This window comes from Setaria viridis, chromosome 3 (genome assembly GCF_005286985.2).
Source record: "Setaria viridis chromosome 3, Setaria_viridis_v4.0, whole genome shotgun sequence".
In the NCBI taxonomy this organism is placed as follows: Eukaryota; Viridiplantae; Streptophyta; class Magnoliopsida; order Poales; family Poaceae; genus Setaria; species Setaria viridis.
The window spans coordinates 2,016,619-2,030,725 of NC_048265.2; the positions used below are offsets into that span (position 1 = coordinate 2,016,619).

General features: G+C 44.6%; 2 protein-coding genes across 7 annotated transcripts; one reads left to right on the forward strand and one right to left on the reverse strand.

The window, feature by feature from the left end:
* The first annotated feature begins 2,106 nt into the window (after positions 1–2,106).
* LOC117848712 (uncharacterized) lies at positions 2,107–5,723 on the forward strand. 5 transcript variants are annotated; one of them, XM_034730231.2, is made up of 7 exons: positions 2,107–2,265; positions 2,365–2,453; positions 2,545–2,755; positions 3,151–3,243; positions 3,591–3,678; positions 4,375–4,692; positions 5,054–5,723. In XM_034730231.2, the coding sequence occupies exons 1-6, from the start codon at positions 2,174–2,176 to the stop codon at positions 4,651–4,653; spliced, it is 852 nt and encodes a 283-aa protein (XP_034586122.1). In that variant the 5' UTR covers positions 2,107–2,173; the 3' UTR covers positions 4,654–4,692; positions 5,054–5,723. The 5 variants fall into 5 exon arrangements, with proteins under 5 accessions (XP_034586122.1, XP_034586121.1, XP_034586123.1 ...); XM_034730230.2 differs by having other exon boundaries at positions 5,103–5,723; XM_034730232.2 differs by having other exon boundaries at positions 5,141–5,723.
* A 4,771-nt stretch (positions 5,724–10,494) lies between these two features.
* LOC117848714 (plant cysteine oxidase 3) lies at positions 10,495–13,709 on the reverse strand. Of its 2 annotated transcripts, none has more exons than XM_034730236.2 (6): positions 13,405–13,709; positions 13,043–13,203; positions 12,595–12,742; positions 12,279–12,479; positions 10,887–11,002; positions 10,495–10,803 (listed from the first exon to the last, which is right to left on the reverse strand). In XM_034730236.2, the coding sequence occupies exons 1-6, from the start codon at positions 13,553–13,555 to the stop codon at positions 10,789–10,791; spliced, it is 792 nt and encodes a 263-aa protein (XP_034586127.1). In that variant the 5' UTR covers positions 13,556–13,709; the 3' UTR covers positions 10,495–10,788. The 2 variants fall into 2 exon arrangements, with proteins under 2 accessions (XP_034586127.1, XP_034586126.1); XM_034730235.2 differs by having other exon boundaries at positions 10,887–11,005; positions 13,405–13,704.
* Positions 13,710–14,107: the final 398 nt, after the last annotated feature.

Consider the following 14,107-nt stretch of genomic DNA (forward strand, 5'->3'; position numbering starts at 1 on the left):
TCATTGCCCTGTTTACGTGATCGGTGAGAGTTTGATAGGGTGCGTTGGATTGACACGATTTATTGCACATGGATCTACAATGATTCTATGGATACATTCAATTGTATTTGGATTGTGTATTCTTATTTTACGTACATTTTGAAGCGTTTGGTTTGCGTTCGGAGGTCATCAAGCTAAAAGTGCACCGCATCTCACTCGTTTAAACCGTTTTTGTTTCTTACAATATCTTTTAAGTGCCGTGCTTACATAGACACTTGCGTAGTACAAGGCATCAGTTTTTCTCGTAAAAATAACGCAAGCTTCGTTCAGAAAACCTGCGGCGCGGCCAAAACCACGAGTGGGAAGAAAAACCAACAAAACAATCTTATTATTACATCTATGTAACCTTTGTTAACTATATAAAGCATGCATTTACTACACCATACAATCAAAGGAAAAAATATATTGTTCATGTATTGGCGGAGTCTATGACTAGACGTCCTAGTCGTCATCTTAAATGCCCAAATTTGATACACATAAATAATTAAATATACGTTTGAAGGTATCCTTGTTCTAGATACATCTTGATGTGTTTGGTTCATGTTTAGAGGTGGCTAAAAGTTCGTCGCTTCCCACTTGCTCAAGATGTTGGTTGCTTCTCGCATTGATATTTGCGTAATGCAAAGCATTCGTTTCCTCGCAAAAGTAACATAAGTTCTGTTCAGAAAACTTACAAAACGGTCAAATCTGTGGGTTGAAGGGATGAGAAAATCAACCAAACGCACCCTTGTTACTTATAAACAATTTTTGTTGAATATATGATTAGAATAATTTAACATGCATTTATCACGCTATGCAGATAAAGGGGAAATATCGTTTGTACATAGGCAGAGTCTAGTAAACTAATGATCATCTTAAATGCTCAAATTTGTTACACATATAAATAATTAAAAATGTGTTTGCAGGTATTGATATGTTTTGATGTGCTTGGTTCGCATTCAGAGGTAGCTAAAAATTCGTCACACCTCACCCGCATGAATTTCTATTTGTTTCTTACGGTACCTTTAGCGTGATGTACTGGAATAGGCATTTGCATGTGAAAAAGTATCAGTTTCTCTTGAAAAAAGAAAGGCAAGTTTCGTACACCAAACTCGCGGGGCAGCCAAAACTGTGGGCTAGTGGAGTGAGAAAAGCAATCAAACACACCTTTTACTTGCGCATAACCTTTTTTAACTACATGAATTAAATACTTTTAACATGCTTAAAAGGGAAAGTATAGCGTTTGCAATCAACAGTGGCTAGAGACCCAATGATCATCTTAGAATGTCCAAACTTTTTTTTTTTGAAAAGGTAGAATGCCCAAACTCGATACGCATAAATAATCAAATATTATTATGCTACATTCGTTGAAGTGTGCAGTGCCAATACATATGCCAAATTGGTGGTACGTCGTGATTCATCTATTTTTCAGTAGAAAACTCTGACATATTGTGCCCCGGTAACAATATACAAGTACTGATAGATTTCTAGATGAAAAAGTGACTACCATGTTTTCCATGATTTTCACCAACTCTATAGTGGGTAATTGCATTGCAAGTTCTTTTTATAAACTATATTTTTCCTCTGGAATCTTTCATATCAGTGAAAAGTCAAATTTTGCAGTAGGGCATCAATTTTTCTTGGAATTGGCAAGTACACGCAAGGAACGGCAAAACTGGCTTGATACCGCGAATTAAGGGACGAAAACTGCTACAGTGCCCTTGAACGAAGGGGGGTGCTTGGTGTCACCCACTAAAATTCAGCACCTATCACATCGAATGTTGAATACGAAGTATTAAACATAGACTAATTACAAAACTAATTGTACAATAGAGTCTATTTCGCGAGATGAATCTATTAAGTCTAATTAGTTCATGATTTAACAATGTGGTGCTACAGTAACTTGACAATGTGGTGTTACAGTAACTATTTGCTAATGATGAATTAATTAGGCTTAATAGATTTATCCTGCGAATTGGCCCAGGGATTCTGCAATTAGTTTTATAATTAGCTCATATTTAGTCCTTCTAATTAGTATCCGAACATTCGAGGTGATACTGCTAAAGTTTAGCGTCTAGTAGCATTATCAAACACCTAAACTGCTGCAGTGCCGCTGTCACGCTCCGCGGTCGCATCAGGGCACTAGCCGCTAGGGATGTCGGCCCTGGCGGCGAGCCGCCGCCTCCTCCATCTCCGGCCGGGGCTAGAGCTATGCCTGCGGTCCCGTCCCCAATCCTGCTCCTCCTGGTACCTCTCAAGTAGATCTCCACCCTGATCCCCACGCCGCCGGCCGAATCCCTATCGAATTCTCAGCCCAAATTCACAAATGTTTCCTTCTTTTTGTAGGGCAAAGGGGACGGCTCGTTTCCGGCGCGACGTTCCGCGCCGGAGTCTCGTGAGCTGCCGGCAAGGGTCTTTCGAAGAGGGGAATGCAGGTGAGACTTTGATGGAGCTACAGAAGTGATTTTGAATAGTCGTGCTCTCGCCTCTAGACCGCGTGGATGTAACCTTACTTGTTTGGTTCAGCGATGGATAAGGCTATGCGGAGTCCGGACGAACAGCTCAGTCATTGCAAGGATGGGAATGGCACAACCCTGGATCCCATTGGAAAGAACTTTGCCAATGAGTTTGCGCAGCCTTCTTTGGAAGAGGAGGCGACTGATGACGTGATGTGCGGAATTAGTGAAAGCGTGGTGCGAGATGTGGGGAAGGCTGCAATTGAATTGCTTGCTGCCAGGTGAGACCTGGTAGATGATGTCTACCAATTGTCCTCCTAGAGATGTTCAAGAAATCTCCCTGAAACGCTGCTCGATAGCAACATGCTGCACTAAACTTTTTGTGTTATTTTAATCTGCAGTATGAATTGTTCACCAAGTCTAAATGAATAATCTCCAAATCACATGTAAAATTGGGCTTGATGATTTCGGTACCATTTTGAACTAAATGAATTGTTTTCTCATTGCCACCAGTGTGTTATTCTGCTGATCTTCCCAATTTCTAATATCATGTCTTCGCAGTCAATGGAAATTTCTGTGCTATGTATTTAGGTCATTGAATTTTACCTTTTTCTTTGAAGTCTTAGTTTCACTGTTGAAAATGAGTAATGAAGCATAACTTGTTTCTCTTGGTCAGAGGATTCACAGTTTCTGAGCTTAGGAAGAAACTACGAAGTAAGAATTATCCTGTTGATGCAATTGATGCTGTGGTTGCTGATTTCAAATCAAGGTAAGACTGTTTTTCTATGGATTAAAGTCACACTAGTAGACGTACGACTCTTCACTTTGACCAAATGACCAATAGTTGTGGCGGCACAATCTTTATCCATCTTTACAAACCGCATAGCGTGAATCCTAGATCTGGACTGCAACCAACAATCCAGTTACTTCTGGTTCTGGATGGAGAAACCCCAAATCTGGTAAAGGACCTTCATACGTTTTATTCCAGAACTTAAATGTTAGCTCTAACCAATACTTTGGCTGATATAGCAAGGGGGTAAGCAATAATACTCATTCTAAGAAACATGCATCTCTTTGCTGCACCTATGGTCATATTATATACTTTTACTTCTGAAGGGGTTTGCTGAATGATGGTTTTTATGCGGAATCATTTTCGCGATCCCGGTGGATGTCATCAACATGGGGTCCAAGGCGAATAAAACAGGCTAGTATTTTTTTCTGACCTCTCTTCCTGTTGTTCTAAATAAATAATCGACACTTGTAGCCCTATTTTATTACTGAAGCTATTTGCTATGAGTTAATACATGTATATACCTGGCATAAATCTATATCTTTTTTTCCATGATCTATTAGTAGTGAATTCCCTTGGGCTATCACCATATATTCCTCGGGTAAGATACAGAATAATTTCCGTACCTAAAAGTTCAGTGAGGTGAAAGAAAAGCTACTTTGCAAATGAAGTTTATATTCTCATGCCTTCTAAAAGGAAATTTGTGATGCCTGTTTTCACTCTTAGGTGGTGTTTGGTTGGCTCAAATGTAACGTAATCTGATTACTGAAGGTAACGAATCGGTTGCGGTGGTTTGTAATCAATTTACACTGTAATCTAATCCCTTACCTAAATAATATATATACAAGCTTGTTACCCCTCCTCCCCCACTGTAATCGGATACAACACCCACACTGTAATCTGATTACATTACCAGAATGCAACCAAACTAAGAGGGTAATCACCGATTCCGCCACTAAATACACTGTAATCTGATTCCCTTTGCGTTTACGTTACCTTAGCCCGAACCAAACACTATCTTAATGTTATTTAATTTTATGCTTTGTGTCTGTCTCATGAAATACATATATAAACTATTTTGTAATTTGACAACACCCGCTCTCAAATTAGGCACTTCGCCAAAAGGGTGTGCCAGAGGCAGAAGTAGACCAGGCAACAAGAAGTGTGTTCCAGGATGGTGATGGCCATGGGAAAGAGGCAACATATGGCATATCGGAAGCTTCCATGGATCATCTGTTTGCTCAGGCATTAAAACAGTGGCAGCGTGGGCAAAGCTTGACTCTGGAGAATCGCCGTGGGCGCATTGTGAGATGGCTTCAGTACCGAGGGTTCAACTGGTCTGTGACCAATGCCATCGTCAAGAAGTTGGAGGCTCAGCACCCTCCCTGACCCTTCTGGATTGCAAGTTAGTGTGCTGTTTTTGTTTGGGTATGTAGTAGCTGCACTATCTGATTAGTTTGTGATAAACATGCCCAGTCAACAATGGGAAGAATACAAGATCATTGCTTTAACACCTTAGTTCAGATATTCTAGATTGGGAAATGGGAATGTGAAAATCTGACGAAATGAGTAGCAATGAAGACTTCAAAGTTTCAATTGAGAAGTTCTATATGAAAAATGTGAAATAAAATGTGGACAAAAAAGAAAATGCTCTAGTGGCATTGATAACATTTTCTTCTGCAAAGTACATTGACAACATTATCTATCAGAACGCGGAAGGACAAAATATGCTCTAGTTGCTTTAAGAATTTGATATCTATTCTATACGTATTTGATCATTGTTCCACAGATTAGGAGGAACAGAAGACAACTTTATTATTGTTGTGACGGTCTGACAGATCATTTCAAGCATCAATTTGGCTCCTTCGCCTCTTAGGCATCAGCAGTGCTGGGACCGTCCGCCGGGCTGGAGGCGCTTGGTGCGTCCGCGGGAGCATCGGCTGGGCTGGGCGCTGACGCCGACCCGCTTGGCGCCTCCGAGCTCGAGGTGCTGGCGCCCTCGGCAACGGCGAAGGGTGCCACCGCCACGGCGGCGAGGAGGATCACGACGAGCGCGAGAGCACGGGCCATGGAAGGAGTCTTGGTGTTTAGGCTTGCGCGCTTTGTGAACTCGTATGCAGCTTGTGTTTCGGTGCTGATGGTCACTGCGTTCTGTGTTCTTGGCGTGGCGATTCTGGTGGCTTTATACGCGAGACTGGTGGCTATTTTTGGGCGTAGCGTTGGAATCGCGTTGCGTTGGCATGTCTTGGGCTCGGCACGTCGCGGTGCTTGCCCAATGAGAACCCGGCCGTTTTTAGGAACCGGCCGGTGGATGCGACATGTGGCGTGGCGAGCTTCCTTTCTCTCGACTATTACTGGAAAATTCACCAGGCATTTTGAAAGCCCATATAGGAGGGTAAAAAAGAAGTAGCTCCTGCATTTCTGCAGTGTTTGCTTGATGAATTTCAGTTAGATGCGCATGACTTTTTGTTATGCCTGCCTCCTCGACCAAGTGATTTCCATTCCGATATAACACCACAGATCTGAACTCTGCTTATCTATCGGGATCGGGAGATGCAGCTTGCTGCTTGCTTTTCCATTTTCTTCCTGAAGCAGAGGAAGGTCCCCTCCCAGCTTCAATGAACTGAAAACCAAAACATGGCTACATGATCCAGTTTGCTTAATTTACATGATCTGGGACCGAAACCAAATCGATTTGCCGTCAGTTTCAGAAAACAATGTCACGCTCTGCATCACTCTGATTTGCCCTGCAGGTTCTGAAGTCACTCAGTGAGGCATTTCCTTAGTTTGCATGGACAAATAGCCAGTAGCTTTCTCCTTCCCTTGGGGCATCAGAGCTGTGTCGCATGTCGTCGACGTAGGCCAGGCCAAGGCCATGGTTGTGAGCAGGCAGGCAGGCTCACTGCTCGCCTCCCATACCCTTCTCGCTGCCGTCGCCGTCCACGGGTGCGTCGAACTCGTGGCGGCTGCCGGCCGACGGTTGGGAAATTCCTCAACCTGCGAGGCTTGCGAGTCAAACGCCTGCGCCAAGGATAGTGGTGGCGCCTGGCGCGGCGATGGGGTCCCTGTCGTCTGCGGTTTCCGGCCGCAGCCGCGTGGAAACGTCCCCCTGATCCGGATCTATATTTTACAAATGGGCTCCTGGTTTGGATCGCGATACAATTTAGGGGTGAAATTGCAAAATACCGGATAGATATTTTTAAAAGAACCCCTAATTTGGATCGCGATCCAAATCAGGAGGTATATTGAAAACAACCACTTCATGGGTAATGGTAACCCCAGCTCGTTCTCCCCCACCTCCGGCGATCGGGCGGCGTGGTGGCCTTCGCCGGCCGTCTTCATCCAGTCCAAGTCCAACCATCCACCGCCGATCCTCGAGCCCAGCACCAGCTGGATCATTTGAACCCTCCAATTCGCGCCTTCGCGTCAGCAGAGCTGGGTCCGTCGGACGGGCTGGACGCGCTCGGCGAGTCCGCGGAAGCATCGGACGCCGGACGGGCCGGGCGCTGCTGCTGACCCGCTTGGCGCCTCCGAGCTCGACGAGGAGGAGCTCGAGGTGCTGGAGGCCGCCTCGGCGAGCGGCGCCACCGCCACACAGCGGCGAGGAGGATCACGACGAGCGCGAGAGCAAGAGCCACGACGAGTCGCGGCGCTTGCCCAATGAGGGCCTCGCCATTTTTAGCCGCATCGACCCGGCCGGCCGAGCACCAAGCATTCTTCCTTCGGGACTCGGGAGACAAGCACTCGGTGACAGGAGGAAGAATTATTCCTTCTTGCATTCGCGGGCTATTATACCTAATTTGAATGCCTCTTTTAGTTCTTTTTGGTGAATACGTGTTTGTTTTTCGTGTAACAAACCACATAATTTTAACATCTCATATCTAAGCAAGTATCATTTGCATGTACAGCTTCCACTGCATTGTAGCAAAGTAGTTAGTATTGGCATTTTTTTTTTGAAAAGGAAGTATTGGCATTTTCATGTCCCAAGATAAACTTGCTTGAGACCAAAAGATGCTTGCGACTCAGAATGCCTCTTGCATGATCACCATGCCTCTTAGATTTCGCACACAGACTCACTTAAGCGCTTGGCAGAAGTATTGCTCCTCCAAATTCCGGTGGCTCGTGCACGTACCACATACCCAGTTCACAAGACGTTGCAGTTCCAGTAAATTCAGAGAGCAGTGTAGCAACACCAGTAACAAAATTTTGCATTGAAAATCATACCATCGTTGCACAACATAAGTAAGCTACAAGCTCTGCTCGGCTGCTCTGGCCACTGAACCATCTTGGATTCCTTATGCCTGAAGTTCCTAGAAAGAACAAAAAGTTAATTTAATCAGGAATTGTGTTCAATCACCTTCTTTGGCAACTGCTATGTAAAAGTTTGGTTTTGCCTGTACAGTTGGACCGGTATACATCCCAGGACGCATGTAAATATTCACTGGAGTGTTTATGGTCTCCAGCCATGCATTTTATTTCCGCGAACACGCGGCTGCATATATTATATTAAGTGCCAGCCATGCATAATTATCTGGGTTTAGTGGGTTACCATCTACACCTTTGTGTGTCCAGCTGCTGCTGTTGGAACTTGGAACATCAAATGACCATGAGAAAACCAAACATACTGTTATCAAAATACTACTGCAGCTAACGACAATCACAAAATGTCCAGAACACTAATACAAGATCTCCGTGAACACGGTTTTCTCCAATTTGGATTAAACAGGCAAAACAAAAGACAACATCTATCTAAAGTACCTAAAACACCAGTGGAAATACTAATAAAGGAAATAGGATAAATCCTGACCTGTCACCAACCTGAGGCAACAGAAAAAATACACTTCACACGATGGTAGGTATGCCATGCTTGGCATAGGGGTAGATCGCTCACCAATGGGAATCCTACATTGCATCAGAGAGAAATAGGTGGTCCTGCAGATCTATCTACCTCCAAGGCTGTCATATGCAATGAGGGCTATTTCTGAAAATGGTAAACTACTGTATTTGTTTCTAAAGAAATTCAGAGTTGTTTTGCCATGTTTCATTGCAATGCAGCCTAAAGGACTTTATGAATGCGCCATGGTAGGCTGCTGGCGTTTGCTGCCGCCATTCTCCGGTTTCAAGTGAATTATACTAGTTTTAGCTTCTACCTAGCCATTGAACCGTATGTATGACCTTACTTCTATAGATTAGGTGCAAGCCTAACTATATCAAACCAAGAGTAAGTACCTACACCAATAGTATCATGCGCATGAGTAAGACCAAATCAATCAATTAGAAATCCTATTCAATCATTTCAGACAAATCAATTGGAATGAACAGAACAAATATCTCATTATCCTAATGAATCGTGGTTCCCACCTTCTCATAAAGCAGATTCCGGTGGAAATATTTTTTTTTAAAAAAATACAAATATCTAAGATGATTCTAATGTTGCTTCCACCAAATAAATAGACTGAACATCTTTCTTGGTCCAGCATTATGCCAAGGTACCCACAGAAACAGCAGCAGTCAGCACTCAGCGCCAACCAAACCCAAGCGTGAGGCAATAAAATTGTTTTGCCCATTCAGTTAGCTAAATTAGAGTTAGAAAGATATGAGAATAGTCCCTTAAACAGATTTGGATTCTATCTATTTGTTCAAGATTTTTTAGGGAGCCTCTCTCTTTACATATACACCAACCATAGGCATGCACCACCATGTCAATACGCCAGTCTGATGCCAAGACCCTGGTCCTCAATCTGTTGTCCACAACTCATACACTCTACGCTCCAACCAGCAAAAAACCATAGCAATGAGCTTCTCATAAGAACAAACATTTGATAACAGTGAGGGGTTTCACTTACAGAGGCTAGAAAATGGATAGTCATGAAAATACGTTCAAATAGCGGGGAGGAAGGCGTTACCCATGAGCGAGGGGACTCTGCGGACGGCGTCGGCGGGCGGGGAAGAGGGCGAGGCGCCGGCGACCGAAGGGGAGGGGAAGGTGCGCTTGCAGAGCTCGTAGAGGGCCTGCACCTTAGACAACGGCGGCCGCGGAGGCAAGCCCCACGCCATTGAAGGGAATCTCTTCCCCGGCGCGGATAACTCGTGGCGGCTCCCGGTCGACGGTTGGGCGTGAAGCAGCTAACGCCGGCGTCGCGGCGATGGGTCCCCGTCGCCGGCGGTATCCGGCGCAGCCGTGTCTATTCGCGAAACCAGGGTGCATTTTGAAAAATACCGGATCAACATTTTAAAAAAGACTCCCATTTTGGATCGCGACTATTGATCGCGATCCAATATAGGGGTACATTGAAAAATATCGGATAGATATTTTTCAAAAGGACTCCTAATTTGGATCCCGGGTATTTTGAAAAATATCCTCTTCCTCCCCGTCCTGTCGGGTCTTCGGCGATCGGGCGGCGCCGGCGGCGCGGCGGTCTTTGTCGGTCGTCTTCGTCCAGGTCCAGAGAAATCTAGGTCCAAGTCCAACCATCCACCGCCGCTCCTCGAACCCCCAATTCGCGCCTTCGTCTCTTACGCGTCAGCAGAGCTGGGTCCGTCGGTCGGGCAGGAGGCGCCTGGCGCTGACGCCGACCCGCTTGACGAGGATGAGCTCGAGGTGCTGGAGGCCGCCTCGGCGAGCTGCGCCACCGCCACACGGCGGCGAGGAGGATCACGACGAGCGGGCCATGGGCGCCTTGGTGAGTGTTTTCGGTTGGTAGCGGTGCCGCAGTGGATCGTGATGAACTAGAGCCTAGAAACAGTGGCGTGCCTTGGGTGATCGTGATGAGCTAGAGCCTGGCGCGCTCGGTGACTTGTGGCGGGCATGGTGCTTGCTGGATCAAATTAGAACGAAAGAAGCCAGTGGTTTTGAACATCTTCTGTGTAATAAGGCTGTGACGCCAGGCCAATAGTGTTAACATCTCATACCAAGGAAGTATCATTTGCATGTACAGCTTCCAGTGACCAGTGCATTGTAGCAAAGTAGTTCGTATTGACATTTTTCATGTATCATTTTGCATGTACAGCTTCCAGTGCATTGTGGCAAAAGAAGTTCGTATTGACATTTTCATGTCCCAAGATAAACTTCCTTGAGACAGATTCTACGATTTGAATGCCTCTTGCATCATCGCCCGCAGCATCACTTGGGCGCTTGGCACAAGTGTTAGTCCTCCAAAATCCGATAGCTTGTGTACACGCCACGGCCGTGCACGTACCACACACCCAGGTCACAAGGCATTGCAGCAATGTAGCAACACCAGTAGCAAAATTTTGCATTGAAAATCATACCAGCGTTGCACAACATGAGTAAGTTACAAACTCTGCTCAGATGCTCTGGACACTGAAACCGAATCCCTCTACTAAACTGACCAGGAGAAGTTTACTGTGAAAACTTATCTCTTCAACGAAGCACAGCAGCTTATCCAACAAAGGGGAAAGCTAAGCACAAAACTAGGACATTCAAGTGCTACATTACAACTGTACTATCTGCGGGAAGTGGCAACCAGGTGCTCCTTGATGCTCCGAATCATCTTGGATTTCTTATGTTTGAAGTTCCTAGAAAGAGTGAAAAGTTAAGTTCATCAGGAATTCTATTCATTGCCTTCTTTGGCAGTTGCTGTGTAAAAGCTTGCCTATACCTGTACTGTTGGACCGGTATACATGCCAGTGCGCATGTAAATATTCACTGGAGTGTTTATGGTCTCCAGCCATGCATAGTTATCTGGGTTACCAACTACCTTTATGTCTCCAGCTGCTGCTGTTGGATCATTAAATTACCATGAGAAAACCAAACATGCCGTGGAGAAAACACTGCTCCAGCTAACAAGAATGACAAGATGTCCAGAAAACTACAACAGCATCTCCATGATGTTTTTCCTGAATCCGAAACAAACAGACAAAACAAAGGACAACATCTATCTGATGAAGTACCTAAAACACCAGGGAAATACTAATATCTATGTACTTCACACTGCTATTAAAAGCAACATGATAAATCATGATCTGTAACCAACCTGAGGCAACAGATCAAATACACTACTCACGGTGGCAGGTATCATGCTTGGCAGGAGGGCAGACCTGTCACCACTGGGAATCATTCGAGTTGCATCAGAAGGCAATAGGTGGTCCTGCAGATCTGTCTACCTCCTAGGCTGTCATATGCAATGAGGGCCATTTCTGAAAATGGATGCTGTATTTGCCTCTACAGAATGTGAGAGCTGTTTTACCATGTTTCATTGCACTGTAGCCTACAGGACTACAGGACTTTAGAAATGCTCCAAAGTCATGGTAGGCTGATGGTGTTTACTGCCTCCATTATCCAGTTTCAAGTGAGTTATACTAGTTTTAGGCTTCTAGCCAGCCTTACTTCTACTTATTATATGCATGTCACATTCTAGCAAACCAAGAGCAATTTTGTACCTACACCAATAGTATCATGGGCAAGAGTAAGACTAAATCAATCAACCAAAAATCCTATTCAATCATTTCATACAGATCAATTGGGAATGAGAAGAACAAATAACTCATTGTCCTCACGAATCATGGTTTCTACATTCTTGTAAAGCAGATTCCTGTGGAAATTTGTTTTTGAAAAAGATACAAATCTCTAAGATGATTTTAATGCCGCTTCCACCAAATAAATAGACTGAATGTCTTCTGGGTCCAGCACTGTGACGGGTGCCCACAGAAACAGCAGCAATCAGCACCAACCAAATCCTTGCACAAGGCAATAATATTGCTTTGCTCGCTGAGTTAGTTAAATTAGAGATAGAAAGCTAAGAGAATAGACCCTTAAACAGATTTGGATTCTACCTATTAGTTATAGATTTTAGGGACTCTCCGTTTACACATACACCAACCATAGGCACACACACCACCATCTCAATAAGGCAGTCTGATGCCAAGACCCTGGTCTTCAATCTGTTGTTAACAACTTTACACTCTATGCTCCAATCCAGCAAAAACCCATAGCAATGAAACTTTCATAAGAACAAGCATACAATGTGATGGAAGTGAGGAGTTTCACTTACAGAGGCTAGAAAATGGATAATCATGAAAATATGTGCAAAAGCGACCAACATCTTCGGAATACGGTGGAGCAAGGACATCAAGAACAGCACATGAAGACACTGAAGTGAAGCAGTGCATGTTCCCACCACTTTGGGGATACAAAACAGACGTTGGACACGGGGCAGTCCGAACATCATCAGTATGTAACTTGGCCAGTCTTGCTGTATATCAGGACCAGAACAATCATTCAGTGACCAATTATATTTTCCATACAAGAGTTCTGCACTGGATTATTCATAACTCATAATGAATAAACAGGGGAAGCAGGACAATAACCTGGCTGGGTACTTGCTATGACAGTAGGTTCTATCCAATCATATGATTTCACATGCATGGAACCATAAAGGATTTTGCTCAATACAGTCATTCCTGGATGATCATGAAGAGGGATGACAGCTGAAGTTGGTAAGCAGAATATTCCGATCTGCAAAACAAATAAGAAATAAAGTATATGGGTTAAATAACCACTACAAGCTATAAGTAGCATTTGCATTGTAGTTCTGGTAAAAGAGAACTGCAGTCAAGCAAAACTGAAACATGCACCAGGGAAAACCTGATGAGTTCATAAGAAATATTACTTGCTAATGTTGTTGTTAGCCTACAGTAATCAAGTGGGGTTATGCAACAAATCAGGGAATTTAAGTTCACGACTCTGCAATAGTGGTTGCAGTTAGCACAGTTCTGGTGACAAAATAATTGGGTTGAGATTAACAACTCAACTCACAGAGAAAGCGTCGCATTCGTAGATATGAAGGTAGGTGATTGGCTGCGCCCATCGAGCCACCCTTGCTGAACCCTTGAGGAAGTTGGACTCAAAAAATCCATGCCCTCTGTCGTCCTCAACACTATCATCTCTGAGTCCAACATCCGCAGGAGTGATGGTGTCTGAACATGACACGCCATTCCATTATAAGATAAAGCAGGTGACAATGCTATTTCAATCTTATTAGAGGAGCATAATGGAAGAGATAAAAAAAATTGCGCAAAGCCTAAGCCAGTCCATTAGAGAATTGCAGCACGCCCACAGCATAGGTAGGAAGGGGAACGGGTCGAAATTAGTTGCGGGGAGGAGCGAGACGCCTTTACCCATGAGCGAGGAGATGCTGCGGACGGCGTCGGCGGGCGGGGGAGAGGGCGAAGCGCCGGCGGGGGAAGAGGAAGGGAAGGTGCGCTTGCAGAGCTCGTAGAGGGCCTGCACCTTAGACGACGGCGGCCGCGGGTGCACGCCCCACGCCATGGGGGCGGTTTCAGGGGTGGAGTCCTCTTCCCCTCCGCGCGGATGGCGTCTGGGATGTGTATGGGCAGCGGCCGCGGCGAGCCCGGCAAGCCGGCGAGGGGAGAAGCTGGGAGATGTACGAGGAAGCGATAACGATTGTTGGGTTCCGATTCATCCAGCAGCCGTGTTTATGACGAGAATTCCCAACGCAACGTCTTAGAAGTTCAAATGCCTGTCAAATTTGGGTCATTGATTTTACTTTTTTCACAATAAAGTACAAGCGTAGAAAACATATACTCGTATACACATGCACTTTGATCTTTATAAAGTCGCACACACATAGTTTGTCCCAGCTAGCACATTCGAGAGGCTAAATAACCAGATTTGTCTAAATCATATCCTACAACCGAAAAAATAATACAATGAAAATGTGTATTGAATCTAGAATTTGAATTGGATTGCATAGAGTCTACCGTAATAACTTGATTGATTAAGATCTTTTCTAAGGAATATCTTACAGAGAACAAGTGTAGGTAAAACTTCACATTTTTAATTAGTGGCAACATGACACTG